This window comes from Centropristis striata, chromosome 23 (assembly GCF_030273125.1).
Source record: "Centropristis striata isolate RG_2023a ecotype Rhode Island chromosome 23, C.striata_1.0, whole genome shotgun sequence".
Lineage (NCBI taxonomy): Eukaryota > Metazoa > Chordata > Actinopteri > Perciformes > Serranidae > Centropristis > Centropristis striata.
Genome location: NC_081539.1, coordinates 14581181 through 14600509, shown reverse-complemented (window position 1 = coordinate 14600509; position 19329 = coordinate 14581181). Strand labels below are relative to the sequence as shown.

General features: G+C 39.5%; 1 protein-coding gene across 1 annotated transcript in view; it reads left to right on the top strand.

The window, feature by feature from the left end:
* The window catches only part of ube3c (ubiquitin protein ligase E3C), a 33910-nt gene extending 17192 nt beyond the window's left edge, over positions 1-16718 (top strand). Inside the window, exons 17-24 of the mRNA XM_059326897.1 lie at positions 1910-2007; positions 2486-2618; positions 4404-4651; positions 8394-8606; positions 11585-11773; positions 11872-11938; positions 12723-12853; positions 15560-16718. Coding sequence (XP_059182880.1) covers positions 1910-2007; positions 2486-2618; positions 4404-4651; positions 8394-8606; positions 11585-11773; positions 11872-11938; positions 12723-12853; positions 15560-15730 — 1250 coding nt within the window. The 3' untranslated portion in view covers positions 15731-16718. The remainder of the gene's footprint in view (positions 1-1909; positions 2008-2485; positions 2619-4403; positions 4652-8393; positions 8607-11584; positions 11774-11871; positions 11939-12722; positions 12854-15559) is intronic.
* Positions 16719-19329: the final 2611 nt, after the last annotated feature.

Sequence of the window (19329 nt, the reverse complement as noted above, 5' to 3'; positions counted from 1 at the left end):
AAGGGTAAATTTAATTTTCGGAGTAAGACTAGAGTACGATTCTCCCTAAGAAAGTGCCTAAAAAACATAATGTAAAGATTTCTTGCACAGCACTTCACAGGGACAGCGAAAGAGGAAACCCTCAGAAAAGTCATTAGCCTTCCCCGTTTTAATAAATGACCACATTTTCTCTTCATTGACTCAATTAGGCACTCAGAGGAAAATACACTGACGCAGGCAGGCAGGGCTTCATCTGGCTCACTTTGAGCCATCCCCGGGTTCTGTGAAGTATGGTGTGAAAACAAGCTGATAACAATGTGTGTATGATCTGCCTAATCCCACTCAGAGGCTCTGTGGGATAAATTCAATTAGTGTGAAAGTACCTGATGAACTCAGCCACATCTGGTCCATGTGTTTGTCTGGCCTTTTCTCATTTCCTTAAATGGACCGGCCCATGGCTGATGAATGAGCAACATATTGACCACTCCGAGACCATATTTCTCCTCAAAGATGGAAACCTGATGGGAAAATGCAGATCAGATTGACTAATTGAGCAGAATAATTGAGCTGCAGTGGACACAAAGTGAGGAGGGTGAAGAGCGGTTTAGCTATTGTGGCATTTTTTTTGTGAGCTAAACAGTCTAAACCCAGAGTTTAATACAAAACAAACATCAGCTTAATGGATAAAGCCCGGCAGCTGGAGGGGAAGCTCACAGTCGGGTTAATTAAAAGAGTGTAGGATGGAAACGTCTTTAATGGCTCGCCTGTAAACAGAGGATTAGGTTTTACTTACAGAGCTTAGCAGTGAGAAGGGGAATGATACTGATAGTTACACACAGAAGACACCTGACATCAGGCAGTATCCAGCAGATAAAGATTCCTTGAGCAAGGCTGTTTATCTCTGTCGGATTAAGTCCAGTCCCCTTCGTAGTTGAACCTGACCTTTGAACCCTGCAGAGGAGAAGACAAAACAATTGTCATGTGTGTCAATGTCACTTAATAATCAGTAACCAGGAAGCTCAAAAGTTATTTTCTTATTAAATCAACATTTTGTTCTAGGATTTTAAAGTTATAAGATAGGAATGTTTACATGTTGTGTTTCTAAAAGGAATAAGCAGAATCAAAATATAAAATATTTATTGTCGTAAGATTTTGTGTGTTGATAACTAATGATAACTTCAGCAGAAAAAACTTTTGGGGAATTCTCTGCACTGCACTAGAAAGTAGATAGATAGAACACAGTCACAAGGGCAAAATGTTCTGCGGATAGAAAGTAAATTACATGTTTTAGACCTAAATACATTCTGGTCTTTTTCATAATAAGTGAAGATATAAATCCTCAGCTAAATGGAAAACGTTGAAGGGAAATTTTGGAGAGAGGAGGAGCCAAGAAGAGATGGTTGTTTTAGAGTACAACAAAGTGTGGGAAAATAGGGTCCAGGTTGAAATAGAGGTGGTGACTCTGGAAAATCTTGGACATTACATCAATAAAAGAACTCATTTTTTGGTGTAAATGGAGGTGGCCGCTGGAACTTTTTGGAGTGGACTGCAATTTGGACTTGAATAGATGGATAATATGATGGACAACTACTACATGCCTGAATTACCACATATGGTACTTTTTGCTTTCACCAGTGATGTGGGCTGCTGTACAGGAACAGTGCCGTTTTTGCTTTGTTTTTTATGTCATTTTTTCTTTTACTATATGGACCAGTCTTGTAGCGCCACTATCTGTTTATTTGTTCGTTTATTGTGTTTTGTTTGTAACCTTGTCTTCTAATTCTAAATGAAAAGAATTTGAAAAAAGGGGGGTGGGGATGCCAAAGCTACATCTACTGAAAATAATAGGATTCATAATTTTGGCAATAACATGTTTGGGTAGTTAGAGCAAAAATGACTAATGTGTTGAATTGTATTTGTCTTTCTGCAGTTGGTTTAGAGCCTCCACAGCTGTCTGTGTCTGAGGAGAGACATCTGGCCATCCTCACAGAGCTCCCTTTTGTGGTTCCCTTCGAGGAGCGAGTCAAGGTAATGCACAGTTTGTCCAACACACACAAACAAAAACAAAAGAAAGAAAAGTTGTGCTATATTAGGACTGAGTATTGCTGGACTCTCCAAACAATTGTGTTGCTGAGGGACCTATCTATTACAAGCACATAATCATCTTTCTGATTATGCTAAAATATCATGCGGTTATGCATTTAGCATCTTATTTTGGAAATGAAACAATGCAACAGTGGACTATAATGATGCTGCATAATCCTTCCAGGCCATATGACTAAAACATGGGCAGCATATTGATAGGTACTGTCTTGTCATTGATTAGTGGGATAGTTTGTTTCTTTTTATACCCTTTTCCCACATTCAGTCTTTTTTGCCTACCAAAATAAAAGACATAACATGCCACAAATGAATGATGGACAGAATCTGTGCTTAAAATTAAACATTTTTACAACTGAAAGGATTTGTCACTGACCCTGCCACTGGGCAAACATCTGTCTTGTAGATCTTCCAGAGGTTAATCTATGCTGACAAGCGGGACGTGCAGGGGGACGGGCCGTTCCCTGATGGCATCAGTGTCACCATCAGACGCAACTACATCTATGAAGATGCCTACGATAAACTCTCTCCAGAAAACGGTACAGCTTGCATCCCCACAGTTCAAATACAATGATTTTACTTATGCATTATTTGTTGTGTTTAATATGTGAGGTCAGCACCCTTAAAATTGTGTTATGTGGAAAATGTGCTGTGGAGGCTGTGGTATTCCCTTTTCAAAATGACATGTGCAAGAGGAGAGGAAACACAGTGGAGCAGATGTTACTGAAACTCTTGTTCTGCTCCATAAAATCTTAATATTGAGGATCAAGGTTCTGGTTATCATTAAAGATGAAGGTTAGCTCTCTCCTTGTGCAGGATATTGAATTTCGGTAAAGCATAATTGTGGTTCCGATTATTATAATGGACCACATAAAAGCAGAATCAATTATTTTAAGTCACCTCTTTTGTGTTTGAATTTGAAAGGGCACTTCGGTGGGGGCAATCTGATTAAAAAGAGTAGTAGGAGACCTGGGCTGAAGACATGATCTATATCATTTATGTGTCTATAAGTTATAGCTACCTTGATTTATCACTGTACATTAATTATTCTGAAAGATGACCTCTTATAGAATTTGATTTGAATATCCAGCAGGTCACGAAAGTGCTTTCTTGCAAAATGTTTGTTGAGAAAAACAACACGATATGGTAGATTTAAAGGGTATTGGAGTTTTTTTTTCCCATTTTCTCTATTTACAGCAATAATCGAAACATTAATTGAAAAGTTTGCTTGTTGTTAATCTTTAAATAATTTTTTCCCTGGATACAATGGGGTTAAAATAAGAATACAGTATAATATAATCAATCAAATGGAGCTTTCAGATAGTGTTAGCAAAAAATAAAGGGAGATCAAACAACAAAATAGATATTTGCAGACAATGATAAATGGTGTAGATGTTCAGCAAAGTCAAATATTTAACCTTGACCGATTTGTGGAAATAACAATGTGAAGGTGAGACGTTGTTTTATTGGACCAGCTGTATTCAAATTCCCTCCACTTGAAAGTGCCAAAATGGCAAAAAAAAACAACTAAGTTTAAAGCTTTCGTAAAAGATGCAGATCAGTAGCTGAGTTGTTTGACTCCTCATCCTGTTTTTCTACAGGCTGCAGTCTCACTGCCTTTCTCGCCTTACACTTGCTTGCATCATTTTGTCTCTTAGGATTACATCATGTGCTTTAACTCATTGTTTTATTGTGTGTTTTAATTGTTGGTTTATGTACAACTGTTTATGAGAGGCTGCCTGGGCTAAATCTTACTTGCAAAATACAATAGATTCTCAAATTCAAGTTGATGTCCTGGTCACATAAAAATGAAGTTAAAAAAAATGTATGCTTTCCTTACTACATGAAAACAATTGTGAAAATGCAAATTGTGCGTGTGTTATAATGAGTAAATTTTGAGACTAAAATGATGCTTAAAAACACTGTCTCTATCTGCTGTTGCTGACCATTTTCATTTTGCTGACTGTTTCTGCATAACCGGACTGATCTCCACACTTCATTGAAATGCAGTGCCAGCTGCCCGCTGAGCAGCAGCTCTTACTTCTTCGGAGGCACACCATTAAATTAGTTAAATAAAATGACAAAAGTCGCCACCAAAAAACTACCAGTCATGTATTCAGACCAACACTTAGAGCCCAACAGCTCTTAGAAATTGCTGACACAGTCAGACTCGATGTTTGACTTGATTCTTTTGCGGGAAACTGTTATAAAAAGAATGAAAACTTTTATCGGGGTGAAGATAAAGTCACAGTTTAGCGTGACTATTAACTTAATGTTTTGTTGTTTTTGTGCCTTACTAAATTCCTCCTGTGTCATTATGTCAGAACCGGACCTGAAGAAAAGGATTAGAGTCCACCTGCTGAACGCTCACGGTCTGGATGAGGCCGGTATCGATGGTGGTGGCATCTTCCGCGAATTCCTCAATGAGCTCCTCAAGTCCGGCTTCAATCCTAATCAGGGCTTTTTCAAGACGACCAACGAGAGCCTGCTATATCCCAGCCCCGCTGCAGAGATGCTGGTCGGAGACTCCTTCACGAGGCATTACTACTTTCTAGGAAGGATCCTCGGAAAGGTGAGCGGAAGTAAAACCAAACAATAATGATGTTGTTATGTATTCCGATGTCCTTTTAAAACCCTTATAAACAAGGAGGAATGTCCGAGGATATTAAAGCTGTTGTTAAAAGTATTAAGGAAATTGTAAGATTTAGTCGCAGACTGCCTTTATTTGATGGTCAATTAAGATCAATAGCAGTCAGTATCAAGGCTGCCCTCGCTGCTTATTTACATTTAGAGGTTGTTTCTGTTTGTTCTAGAAACTGACAATGTTTAGAGGAATTGCCGTCATTTGTTTCTCGGGGTTTAGAACTTTAACCTGGCACTCGTGCAAGCTTTAGGTTTGTTAATTAGCCCTGTGCATAATCTGTTGACGGCATTGTTTTTCTGTCGCCTCCTTCCTCCGATGGCACTATTTATTAGAGCCTAATGTTTCTAAATCATCCTTAATGCATGTGGTAGTGATTGTTTATCAAGATGCCTTTCCTCTTGGGGGGGCTATCATCTCAACCCGGAGAGGAATTACCTCATGACAAGCGGTCGCCTCTCAATTAGGGCTTCCATTAGCCGATGATTCCTACCTCTTGTTTGTGTAGTGATTGCATTTGGCTGGCACTAAATCAGTGAGCCCACACAGACGGGACATAAATAAGCGCTCAAAGCATGTGGTAATAGCATTTTGATCTGTTTTACAGTCAGGAACATCCAGGTCTCTTCTCTCTTGCTCGGTCCTGAGATGGTCCGGTCCACTTATCAGAGCATCGTAACTCCTCCTCCTCCTCCTCTTGCTCCTCTTGTTTTTCTTCTTTTCTGCTGTATCTTTTACATGTGAGAAATGATCAATCAGCAGCTAGAAGCTCTCCACCCCCACTCCCTCGATTTTGTGCTCTCAATAGCTAATGGTTCAGGCAATTAGGCGAGGGGAAATTAATTTGAATTTGACTTTCAATTAACCCTACCTTAAGTTCCTCTTTCTCCATAAAAATGGACGTTTGAGTGGCCATTTGAGAGGTGTATTGATATTTGTTTAGTGCCGTTATTGCCTGGATAAAAGGCAACCGTTTATATAGATTGGGATTGCATCACCGCTGCTGCAGTGTGCACAGTGCACATTGCGGCTCAAAGGACACGGGAGATTAATATTGTTAATTAATGTCCGAGGCGTGCCATTGTTGTGGAGGTGATGTATTACAGGCAGGAGTGGCTTGTCTAGGGTACTCACTGAAATGGGATTGAACATCAGAATAGAGGCCGGTCATCATCCTTCTTCCTCACTTGTCCACCCAGCTGACAGGCTGAAAGATTTAAGCCACAAATGGTGAAATGTGAAAACAGGTTTCTTTTGCTTTTGTGCTCCTATCCGTCCAGACTTGAGGCTAAAGAGTTAATTTAATCTTGATGGGAGTGTTTGCTGACATGGTTTTTGTCAAAATTCCATTTCTCATCATGTAATTTGACCTGCAGGAGGTTCATTTTGTGCCTCATTCATCTCTCATTAGTACAAAACCTCCAACCTCATCAGCAGTGGCCTCTCCACTCCGTAAACTGTGAGGGTAAGGAAAGTTTTCCTCCTCCTCCCTCCTCACCCTGCACAGTCTCCTCTCCCTGATCTCCAGCGACTGATAGTTCCCTTTAGAGGTGTGGGAGGTTGGCACCCCTTATTAATAGAGATGCGTTTGAAAGGCATTATAATTTTATTGATTCTTAATGTTGTAAATTAAGGAATGTATTTGGCAGCCAACAGAATGCACCTGCAATGTTGTTGGCATTTATTCCACCTGATGGTGCCGCGATCTGCTTTAATTGCGTTGCCACTGCACTCACTTATATTAAAAGGCCCGGGCCATAATAATTAATTCTTTCCAGCCCAAGTCATTTTGGCACAATTTCTGGCAATAAACACTCATAAATAAAGTAAGTGGCATTGAAAAAATAAGGCTACAGGTTTTTTCCATATACTTATTGCTGCCTCTTCCCGGCATAAGTGTTATTGATAGGTTTCAAGGGGCCACCGGCGCATATGGTCTGAAACGAGCGGCAGCCACGAGAGAAATACTAAGTGGATTATTTTGCATAAAAAATAGACAATGTTTGAAGTTGTGCAATTAACCTGTGTTTAGAAAATAGCCGTGATTTATGCGTGCGTGTGTGTTTAAGATGCATGCATTATGGAAATCCACTAGATTTATAATCCATTTAGCTGATGCGGTCAGGGTTTTTAGCGCTATCATTTATAAGGACCTGTATATTTTAATGCCTCCAACGGGCTCTTTTTCGGACTATTCCAGTACATTAGCTTTGGGTTTTATGAGTCACCTGCCCGGCTGTGGTTCTTAATGGCATTTGAGGTCAAGGTGAGAATTGGCATTTATAAAGTTTGAGGCGGGCGAAACAGAAGCCTGTGTGTTTTAGATAGATTGTGTTCTGTGTTTTGCTCTCAGTCACTCTGATGTGACCAGATTTACTGATCTTATCACTTGATTCTTTGATAAAAGAGTAGTTGGTAAATTTAATTTCGTATAATGTATGTTGTAATCAGATTTTCGAATATGTACTTAGTAATGTTGTGCTTGCCACTTGATGTCGGCTGCCATCCATTTAGTTATCTCGGATATATCTAATCATCATGTTTTATTCAGTGACACCCAAGCAATAAACAATTGGCGTGTTTAATCCTCAGAGCCTTTTCTCATCTGTACTGATTGACTGGTGTTTGTGAGGGAATTTACCAGAAAGAAGTGTAGCCTTGTCCTGCAGTTGTCCTCCAGTTAAAGGGGTAATTCAAATGTTTTAAAGTGCAGTTGTTTGATGTAGTTATCCATAGTCAGTGTATTACCTGCAGTAGATGGCAGTCGACACGGCCCCAGTTTGGAGAAACATGCAGGGGTACCAATACAGGAAGCTAAGTAATGTACTGCTGTGGATGGGGGCAGCAGCTAAATGTATTTTAGTCATCTAAAAAAGGTCCATCTAAAAATTCAGTGTCAGTGTAAGCGTTCCCTGCATTTAAAATATTTTCACCACTTAACCTTGCCGTCAGACAGCCCTTTCTAATGGGGTTCTGATGTTAGCTATGCTCTTTGAAAGCCACCAGACTCCATTGAGGAAAACAATAATTTTACCTCACAGAATAGTTCTAGTAACTGGTCTGCCACTGCCTCGATCATTTAGTTTGTTTGTGTTATTGTGTGAATTCGAACTACTCTTTTAAAACACAGAAGTCACAGAATAACACAAATAAACTAACCTATAGAGGCAGCGGTAGACTAGCAACTACCATGTTTGCAAGATAAAATTTCATTTTTTGTCAATGGAGTCTGGTGGCTTTGAAGAGAGCAAAGATAACGGCTTCAGTTCTCTGTCAGTAAGGGCTGTCTGACGGTAAGGTAAAGTGGTGGAGATTTTCTAAATAAAGCATACACCTAAACTTTTTTTAGTTGACTAAATATGTTTTGCTTATCTACTAGAGGTAATATTCTGACTATGGATTACAGGTGCATCTCAACAAATTAGAATACCACGGAAAAGTTTATTTATGTCTTAATTTATTTAATTTCTTCTAATTATAATGAATGATGGAAATACTGGCCTCTGAAAAGTATGTCCATCTATATGCACTCAATACTTGGTTGGGGTTATTTGACTTGAACTACTGGAAATGGACTTTTCCATGATATTCTAATTTATTGAGATAGACCTGTGATTCCTCATACAACCCCACTCTTCGGAACAATCCCTTTAACAGCCACATTTTTCTCCAGGCGCTGTACGAGAACATGCTGGTGGAGTTGCCCTTCGCCAGTTTCTTCTTGTCCAAACTTTTGGGAACCAGCGCAGAGGTGGACATCCACCACCTAGCATCTTTGGATCCTGAGATGTACCGCAACCTCCTCTTCCTCAAGAGCTACGAGGGAGACGTGGAGGAGCTGGGCCTCAACTTCACCGTGGTCAACAACGATCTGGGAGAAGCTCAGGTGACGTGTTGGAAATTTACTTTTTTCTTCCCCCAAAGGGACACCTTGTTCACTCCTTCTCCTTCTAGCTGTATAAAGTGAAATCTGCTGTTTAAAAAATACTATTGGAATTCATTTTTCATCCCACTGATTTCAATCATCGCATATTTGTATTACAGATTAACTGTCTGTGATTGTAACTGTGATTGTTTTCACGTAAAGATTCAATCGTTTGTTGAATGGCCCCTTTGTTTACCTGGTACGTTAATCAATTCACCTGCGTTTAGGTGACGCTGCTTATGTTCAAACCCTGCTCAGGTGACTTGGTTTGGGGACAGGTTGGTATGAAGTTGGATAAATGATTCACATATTCCTTTTTTTTCCATCTCTATTTCTCCCCCGTCAGTGCCTCTCATTCAGCCGTCTTTCCTTCCTCCTGTTTGGTTCCTCTTTGTTGCGTTAATAATTCATTTCCCTCATGATGTACCACTTTTCAGCTGTGAGAGAGATAAAGCACGTCGCCGCTGTCGCCCTAAGCTCTGCTGCAGCGCAGGGAACACAGCGGCTCTGTTGACCATTCCACCTGCCTTTCCCCCCAGAAATTATCTCAGAACACGCCTGACAGAAGCAGCTAGCTGCTCTTAAGCACGTCCCCTCCAAAGCTCAAGGCTGCGGAGACGAGCCGCCACCAGCACTCTGAGTCACCTGGGCCCAGACCTGCACTCTACTTGGAGCCCCTGTTTGCTCAGGGCCTTAACGCGTCTTATTAGCTCTTCTCAAACAACACCTGAAACGGTCGAGTTACAATGTAGCCCTCCTGGTCGCAAATAGGGCATCGCAAACACGATAGGGAAAACAATTTGTGAAAGATTAGGCACACACCCGGGAGCAGTCTGCCCTGCATTTGCCCTCGTGAGATAGCCAAAGCAAGCAAGATAAGGACAGTAATTCTCTTACATTAGCACATAATCAGAAGTCACTGTGGGGGAGAAAAAAAGCAGAAAATGATTACCTGTCAGTGGACCACATGGTGTATGCAGCATTCAGGGAATGGACAAAAATAAGAGGAACACCTTAACTTTATATAATGCAATCTAATTCAATATTGCTGCACTGAATACCTTTGTGAAGCTTATCAATCAGTTTTTGTTAAGACTGCGTCAGAGAGGTGCTGATTCACATCTATTGTAAATTTTGACTGCAGTTTGTACTGTTGTTAAACAAATATGTTAAGTCTCCCTAAGTCCGTTTTTGTGACAGTCTGTATGTGACCACAGTTACTCATTTCCAGTGGTGAAATGTCACTAAGTACATTTACCCAAGTACTATACTTAAGTACAATTTTAACATTTTGCTTGAGAATTTCCATGTTATGCTATTTTACACTTCAATTCCACTACATATCAGAGGTTTAATTTGTACATTCCAATATGTTTATTTGACATTTCAAGTTACTAGTTAGTACTACTACTTTTTGCACAACTATACTAATCTATAACCCTCATTCTGAAAAAGATGGGATGCTGTTAATGTTTTGAAAACAGAACACATTGATTTGCAAAATGTTTGTAGCTTATTCTGAATTTGATGCATTCTGTTTTTTTTTGTTGTTGTTGTTGTTTTTTTAACATTTTACACAGCGTCTCAACTTTGTGCGAATCAGGGTTGTACCCAGAAGTTAACAGAGTATCTGAAATATATCATTATCTTATCATAAATTTGCTCCACATTGACGAACAACATCGTTAAAAGGTTCAAACGCATATTTGGTAAGGATTAAAACCGAATAGTATATTGTTCTACAATAATATAACACTGTGAATGGAGCCATTATGTAATGGCTACTTTTACTTTTTTTTTTATACTTTTAGCACATTTTGCTAATATTTTGTTAATACTCTTGTTAATACTTTATTTTGTTAATAAAAATGTTTTACCTTGCTACATTGTATAATGTTGCAATATTTTTAGGTAATGCACTGTGGCATGTTACAATGTGTAACATGACAAATTTCAGTATATTATGCTATATTGCGATACTTTTAGCAACAAAATATATTTCCCTTTATACATCCATGGCGGCCCTTTTGCTACTTTCTGTCACAGTTTGCGTTGTAACGTGTTTAATTTAAGATGGTTTATAACACTGCTATCTAGTGGTCAGGGGTTTAAAAACAACCCAAAATGAACCACTCCCTGCGACAAATCTTTGAATCTACACTATTAGTTAAATATAATTAGTGTTTTAAGACTCAATACAGTATCTCAAAACATAATATTGTGTATCAGTATTTTTTTACACCTCTATAATGTGTCAGTAACTGTTGAGTACCCTGGAAGCTTCTTGATGTTGCTATGAAATCTGGAAAAAAATGGTATTGTATTAGGATTTATAGGAGGTGGTCATGAAGTCATTACGTTCTTAAAACACATGATTACATATAATGCAGGAGATCTGTCCTGGAACAGATGAACATCATATTTTGTCCCCCTGATGCTGCTGTGATGTCGTCATACAGCCCGCTTTATGAACAGAGATGAGCACATCCTATCAAGTGCTAACTGCTCTATAGCTAATGAAAAGAGAACTTGAGGCCAAATTGTATTGGACCAGATGTTCATTGGATGTGCTATATTTAGAAACACTGAAATGCACTTAACCACACACACACACACACACACACACACACACACACAATCACACACATTGAGCCATACCTTTAATCAGAGCGCTGTTGGAAAACATTTTAATGACCTTTCTGTAATTGGATTAAATCCACCTGGCACAATTAAAGCACTTTCTTTCTTTGTTGGTCATCTGGCACCAAAGGCAAACTCAATGATATGCATAAGATCTGCATAATGAAATCTGCCTAACAATATTATTACGCAGGTACTATCAGACATCATATTTTGACATCAAGACACACAAAAAGTATGAAATACTGGAGCCAAAACTGTAAGGAAACTTGTAAATGCATCGTGCCTTTCTGACCCAGGTGGTTGAGCTGAAGCAGGGAGGCAAAGACATTCCTGTGACCACGGCAAACCGGATAGCCTACATCCATTTGGTGGCAGACTACAGACTGAACAAGCAGATCCGGCCTCACTGCCTCGCCTTCAGACAGGGCCTGGCCAACGTGGTCAACCTGGAGTGGCTGCGCATGTTTGACCAGCAGGAGATTCAGGTACACTGCACATGATGAGCAAAACTGTCCATCAACTGTGACATATTTATAACTCACAGAAACTAAGAATATATGTTTTTTTTTTGTTTTTTTAACAGGTGCTGATATCTGGGGCTCATGTGCCAATTTGTCTGGATGACCTGAAAAAATTCACAAACTACTCAGGTAGGAGGTGATGTAAAAATATAAAATAAAATATATATGCTGGGACTTCAACTTCCAATATTGAAATCACCATTATTTATTAAGATTATTAGTTGATTTTAGGGACAAAAATACTTTCTTGCATCATCACATTCAAACAGCACTGCTTTGAAGTCAATGTTGTGCTACATTCATGCTAATATAAAAACTCTTTGTATAAGTGCGTCTCATAGAAGCAAAATTTATAAATACATTTGTATCAAAATTAAAAAAATGTAGAATAATGAAGTAATTAATTAAAGCTGAATGGATACAGCAATTCAGTTTCTCTGTTGACACAGGACATACGTTTTTGGCCTTCCTGCCTTCATTGTAACGCAAGTTGTGACATTTTTTTAGGTGGTTAGATGAGTTAGTTGTGTTGTCTTGTATGCAGCATCATAGCTACCTAAAAGTGAAGCCAAAACATCTTGCAGTCGATCATGTTTAATTAAATATTATAAATATTTAATTGTGGGAAGCCAAAATTGTGAATATTATTTGATTGATTGTGCAGCCCTATTCGTATGTAGCTTTGAGACCCTTGAAGGGTTACTTCAGATATGAAGTATTTCACTTCCATAAAGTGATAATAAAATAATGGACGGAAGTAAAGCAGCAGGAGCAGAGATTTCCTGACTTTCAGTTCCTAGTATAACTTCACTAAAATGCCAGGCTTTCCATTTAATATATAATATAGTGAGGGGTAATGTATATGTGAGTGTGGGTTAAATAATATACATTTCTCTTTTATAATCTCCTTTAGGTGGGTACTCGGCCACTCACCCCGTCATCCAGATCTTTTGGGAGGTGGTCGAAGGCTTCACAGATGAAGAGAAGCGTAAGCTCCTGAGGTTTGTCACCAGCTGCTCCAGACCTCCGCTGCTGGGCTTCAAGGTGAGGCTTTACCAGGACCTGAACTTTCCCCTTTTTCCCTTCACTTATTCTGCAGACTGTGTGTACTACCTGTATCCTCCATTATTGGCAGGTTCTCCAAGCTACAACAGAAGGGAGTGTTCCCTCTTAATGGGCTTGTAATGAAAATACCTCTGCTGATAACAGCCCTCAAAATGATCATTTTCAAATTAGGCTGCGATAAGAGCGAGCCAGTGTGGTGAGGTCTTATCTCCTCCTGCACTGTTGTTTTATAGTTCATGACCTTCCTCTGTTGAAGAACTCCTTCTGCAGCCCTGTATGTGTGGGCTTGGTCAGAGATCCTGGCTGGACAAATATTACCATTCAGAACTCTGAAGCAGGTTGAACTTTTCAACTTTTGCCTTCTGTGTGACATGGCAGAAAGCAGCAATTTCCTGCTAAATGAACATACAAGGGAACCATATCTCTTGTACTTCTAAACATTGCTTTAGCAGTGCTGAATCATTATTACTCCTATTTCTGAGATGATTTCCTAATTGGAAGCCGTTTCCCTTTCTCACTGACTTGATTTGTGGGACACTTAGGTAGTTTGAGATAGGGGGAAAAAGCAGAAAGTGTTGCTCAGGGCCATTAAAGAGTTTTTATGTGTCTTACTTCGTCTAACCAGAAGCTGTAATCATCATATGATTGGTTTTAGTACTCTTTATGACTGTCATTAGTTAAGAAAACTTAATTGCAGTTCTGCAGTACAGTGAGGGAACAAAACTCTCCTTAAAATCCTTTGCGGTACCTCCTCTCAGGGTTTGACAGTCGCCTTGCCTCCTTGTTTAATCAATTTGACTTTGGCCGGCGTGTGGATGTTCCCCCCGCCTCCTTCCTTGTCTCTTCTCCGGGCCGGAAAGGGCGGTAATTCGTGGGGGGAGCGGCCCCTGACCCGGCCCTCAGCCTGAGCCAGCTAAGCCTTAATTAGCTGTCGTGAAACGGCCCAGGATTCATTAGAGGAGAAATAGCTCTGTCAGGAGAAGCCATTTAAAAAAGATGATGGAAACTCTCTTTTTTTCCAAAATGATAGCCGTGGTAATGGCACTTTCTCAATAAGCAACGATAGTTTAATACGGTAATTGTCAGAAAAATGGGGTCATTACGGCTAAGCCCCTGAAGAGCCATTTAATCGGGCGAGTATGGCCGCTGAACCGCATACGCTAACTTTAAATAGCGGGATGAAATCAGGGCGGAGGAGCTTATTCGTCGGCCCGGCCCGTGATGGAAACGGTCAGTGTCACAGTCTGCAGATGAGGTGGCCTCATCACAAGGAGGCTTGATTTAAAAAATGCCAGATAGACAACATGAAATGACCATTCCTTCAGTGTCTCATCCAAGGGTCAAACTGTGGGCCAGTCTCCCACTCAGTACCTTTCAAGCACTAACCTGATATCCTAAATTTATACTTCCAATGTATTAGCTTAACGGTTAATGTCTCTCTTTTAACATTTATCCCCTGGTGGAATTTGACATTTATTGCTTAATCGGAATTGCTTTGGACATTGCGATCATCGCTGACACGAGTTGATTCATGTCTCATTATTTGTCCGTCTTTAAATGTCTTAAAATGTTCCAATTTCTATGTCACTGCAGCCAATTGCTTCTTTGCATATGACGTTATATATCGGCAGGCTTTCCAGATTGAGGGCAGGTTCCAACACTGCACTATTGCCTGTGATTTTCACTGTTTACAGCCGTTTCAATCAACCATGTCAGGGAAAAACGAGGGCTACTTTTGAATCCTGAAAATAGTACATAAAGGGGGGAAACTCAAAAGTGAGTCAACTAATGCTTAGTCAAAGCGTGATGTTACTGCCATGCAATTTCAATGCTCAGGGACAATTTCTCTGTGTTTTTCAGCTACGACCAGGTTTTTACCTGCGTGTCACCAAAGGTAGAACATTATAGTTAAGGTTAGATACTGTAGCTAGTAGCCTGACACCAGCTCTGCATCCATGCACGTTTGAGAATTACTATCTTTTTATATCCTTATTACACTCAAACACATCATCTAACCCAAAAACAATACAAATTAACTTTATTTGTATAGTACCTTTTATACATGAAATGCAACACAAAGTGCACATTTCATGCACATAAAAATCAACACATTAAAACATTAAAAGCATTACATTCATAAAATGAAAGTTATATAATAATAAGTATTATTATTATTATTATTATTATTATAATAATTACTAATAAATTAAAAAGTACTTTACACTGTTCCGTGTGCACACCTTTTTATTTTGCTTTGAAGCCACTGACTAAAGAGTCCTGACAAACACAAAAAACAAGATTTTCAACACTAACTTGGTTCTGATCCAGCTTTATACAAAATAGTTATCGTCCTCTAGACTCTTGTATGCTTTAATCGGGTCACAGTGTAGCATGAGGTCTAGGGAATATGGGCGTTTTTGTAATAGTAAGGGCGTCCACATTGGGCAAATCGGTCAAATTTTCTTCATTCTTTATGGCTCACATCCAATATAACTTAACTTAATTTTCTGATGATACTTGCTGGTTGCAGGTTCATCCAATCCTTGTTTGTAGTCCCTGTCCTCTATCCACTTCACACCGTATATGGATTTATCACTTTCTGCCCTCCATCTGAATTTCAGATTTTTTTGTTTTGTAAACAAGCTATTTCTCAGGTGCTTATAAAGACCTTACGTATGCACACAGGAGCTTTACCCGGCTTTCTGCATTCACAACGGCGGCAACGACCTGGAGCGCCTGCCCACCGCCAGCACCTGCATGAACCTGCTCAAGCTCCCGGAGTTCTGCGACCAACACCTGATGAGGAACAAGCTGTTGTACGCCATCGAGTCCTCCGCCGGGTTCGAGCTGAGCTGAGGAGGGCGAAGGCTTCTCTGCTTCTGTATCCATGGACTTGACGCAACAGAAATGGTTCGGGAGAAAAAGACTTCAGACAGAGTGAAAAAAAAAAAGACAGTAGGGAAAGCAAATGATGCACTGACCTGCCTGATTTACTGTGTTTGTGTGTATGAGTGTGTGCGTGCCAAGCCGAGGGTGAGGGAATGATCACCCGTGGACTGAAGAAAAGCGGTTGCAAGGATGAAGCAGGGTGGGAAGCCTTTTTTATCCGTGTTGCTTTTAAGTAATTTAAATGTTTAATCACTCGTCAGAACACTTGAGAAGAACCGCGATAAGGTTGAATTTCACAGGAAATATCATACGCTGAAACAAAAACAAGAGCAGCAGTTGCTCTTTTGTGTAATCCAACATGAACGGACAGTTATTTTTCACCAAAGATTTAAGTGGCATCATTTAAAAAGGCAATATAATGACAGAGGGACTCTAAAGCCACCTCGTGGTGTGCCAAGGGCTGCGGAGCTGGAGGAGCTTTCGTGTATTAGTCATCAAGTATTTTCATGTAGAGGTCATCAAAACAAACTTTTTGGCGATTTCTCCTCTGATTATTATTATTACGAGTAATAACTTTAATGTCCGATAACCATAAGTGTGCACACGCCATCTGAAGTGTTTAAATGGCTCATATTGCTGGACTAAATCTGGGGGGAAGTATATGATTATGGATTTGTGAATATGTATATGTTTACAACTACTCTTGTATTATTCATTTATTCAGTATTTGTACAGGTTTGTTTTTCTTTCCTTTTGTGTGATGAATGGAGGCCTCATGTTTTCACACATGCTCTCTAAGGTGAACAATCGCTTCCCTGGTCAGCGCTCTGAAATTTGCTCTTCGGGAGCAACAACCGCATCACACGTTGATAAGTATTTCAAATGATCAGTGTACCAACAGGGTGACAAAAAACAAGAGTGTATGGAAATGAATAAACCCACTTTTCTTTTTGCATTTCTTTCCATAAGTCTCTTTTCTTGTTGCTTGTAATTTACAGTAATGACCAAGACATAAAACAGTGCTTTGTGGGAAAATCTCCTCCTGAGTTTTATGGCCTCTGACATATAATTAAAGAAACATCCAGTTAAGAAACACTGAGCAGAACTATTCTGGCCTTGAGATGCATTATCGGGCTGAGCACAAATTAAGATTGTGTGCGTTTGTCATAAATCTACCTGCCCTCTGATGCAGTACAGCCCAGGAAGATTTCCATCCCTTTTTGGACCGAGTCCATCTCTCTATCCTCCCGTCTGCTGAAACAGCCAACTTTGCTGCCCCCTCTCCTCCTCTCAGAGCCCGAACTGCTCACATCCTCTGGGCCAGGGAACTCAAAGTGATAATTGGGTCTTAAAAACCAGACTTGTCATTGAAATGAGGGATTCATCTCAATTACTATGAGATTTATTTAAGACTATTACCTTGTGATGGATTATAACTGACAAAGTTAATGCAGGATGTTATGAATCATCCTCGGTGTGTAATATACTTTAGCTTTCTCAGGCCTTTTAAGAGCTAATTGAAGCTTTTAGGCTTGTTTATCTTGCTGCAGAGCAAGGAAACATCAAAAATCACTTGAGCGTGATTGTGGATTGTAGCCTACTTTGCAGCAAATTACTCAAAAAGTGCCATCAACAGTGCATACCTGGAAATCGCATGAGTGTGTGCCCAATATGACCGCATATCTGACATGTTAATCATACCCGATTCAGCCTTTTATGAACAAGTAACAAATCACAAGACGGAATGACATTCATAGCTGCAGGTACTGCACCAAAGGGAACATGTCCTGCACAACTCTGAGGTTGTGTTTTGTTGTAACATAGTGCCATCTGGTGGTCAAACGATGGTACTCATTTACATTTTTAACATTTATAGGCCTGTATTTTGTACATCTGTGGGACACTTTATGTAAAATCAGATACTTTCTTTTGCCATTACCAGCTTTTGATAAATGAAATGGGGTAAATTACAGTTCATTGTGCAGGTGACCCTGTGGAAGCATTTCAAAGATGCATAATCAATTTACTTTTTGCTGTCTGGTTGAAGCAGAAAAGACAAGAAATTCAGCTTTATTAACATGGATACAAGCCCAAAGAGGTTTCAGGCTAAATCTATGTGTATAAATTTGCCATAACAGCACATTAGGACTGACTTGTGTGTGACAGAGTAGCGCTATGAGTGTGCATTCTGCATGTCCAGACATGAATAGGGAGTGGGCCAACCTTTTTCCTGGGTTTCAGAAATGTGCATGTGAGCAGCAGCTCAGTCTATCTGTGCTGCTTTACAGTTTACAGTTAAGAATTATCATTGTTTGTCATTTAACCTTCCACATATGTCAGTGTATGAAATAAATTGCAGCCTGCAGTCATAACAATCAGAGAAAAGCATATAAAATCAATGTGAATACGTTTTAGAGAAAGCTATCGACTGTTTGATAAAAAATGACCTGTGCATGATATCTATTGCTGTGATTCCTCCTGCTCAATGAGTCTAATTAGATACTGACTGGCCATAATGTCCGGTTTAATTAATAGCCATCTGTCATTTTCATTGGGTCTTCCTTAGCTGGCAAGCGCTCCGGCCGCCTTTAACGGCAAGAACGACCTTCATTTTCCATTTAAAATCAATGCCAGTCTGTAATTTCAGCCTCAATTTGGTTCAAAACTGTAATAACGTGAACTGCTTCATTCTGTTTCTTTGGGTTATGATGAGTTCAGCAGACTGATTTTCTTTCTTTTCTTTTTTTAACCCAGATTCTCTGTGTCCTGCCCAGTTTCTGGAGCTTTAAATAAAACATTTGGAAGGCCATTACTGCCATAAATTCATTTAGATTAAAAAAAAAATAAAAAAACGGCAAGGGTTTGCATATATGTTGACTTTAAAGCTTGTCCTCTCACATCAACTTGGTGCATCAACAAAGGGGTTTGCACAAATTTTTCCTGGTTAATTCTCCCTGACTTTCTTTTTTTTACATAGCACTTACCAAAATTAGTGATTACAGAGTGCTTTCAAAAGCCAATTAACACAATTAAAAAAGTATATGAAAAATCAAGAGTGCAGTGAAACCATATGTCAAAATAACACAATAAAGCTTATAAAAGTCAATTTTCAGAACTAATTTAAAAGAAAACAGTGATTTTGCAAGTTCCTGTTTCAGGTTATTTCCTAATTGTGGGGCCTGACAAAAACAGCTTTGCACCCTTTACTTTTAAACATAGCTATGGTGACAGCCAACAGGTTCCTGCCTCAGGACATCGGACTGTGCAGGTTGAGCGTGCAAGGAGAGATATAATCTGGGCCCAGGCCATAAATGCTTTAAAAGTAATGAGCAGGATCTTTTAACACCTGTGTGGGTGTGCAGGACAACCTGAAGTTGCTCTTAAACCCTCTGTGCAGTCTGAGTTATAATTTTTAGTATCTCACAATTTTCACTTAATAAATCAAAATTATTAGACAAAGAACTCTTTCACTGTATACATTTTTCTTGTCATCATTATTCAAAAAACAAAAACAAAAAATTACAACATTATGGCCCTGGAGCTGGACATTCATATGTAAATTAGCT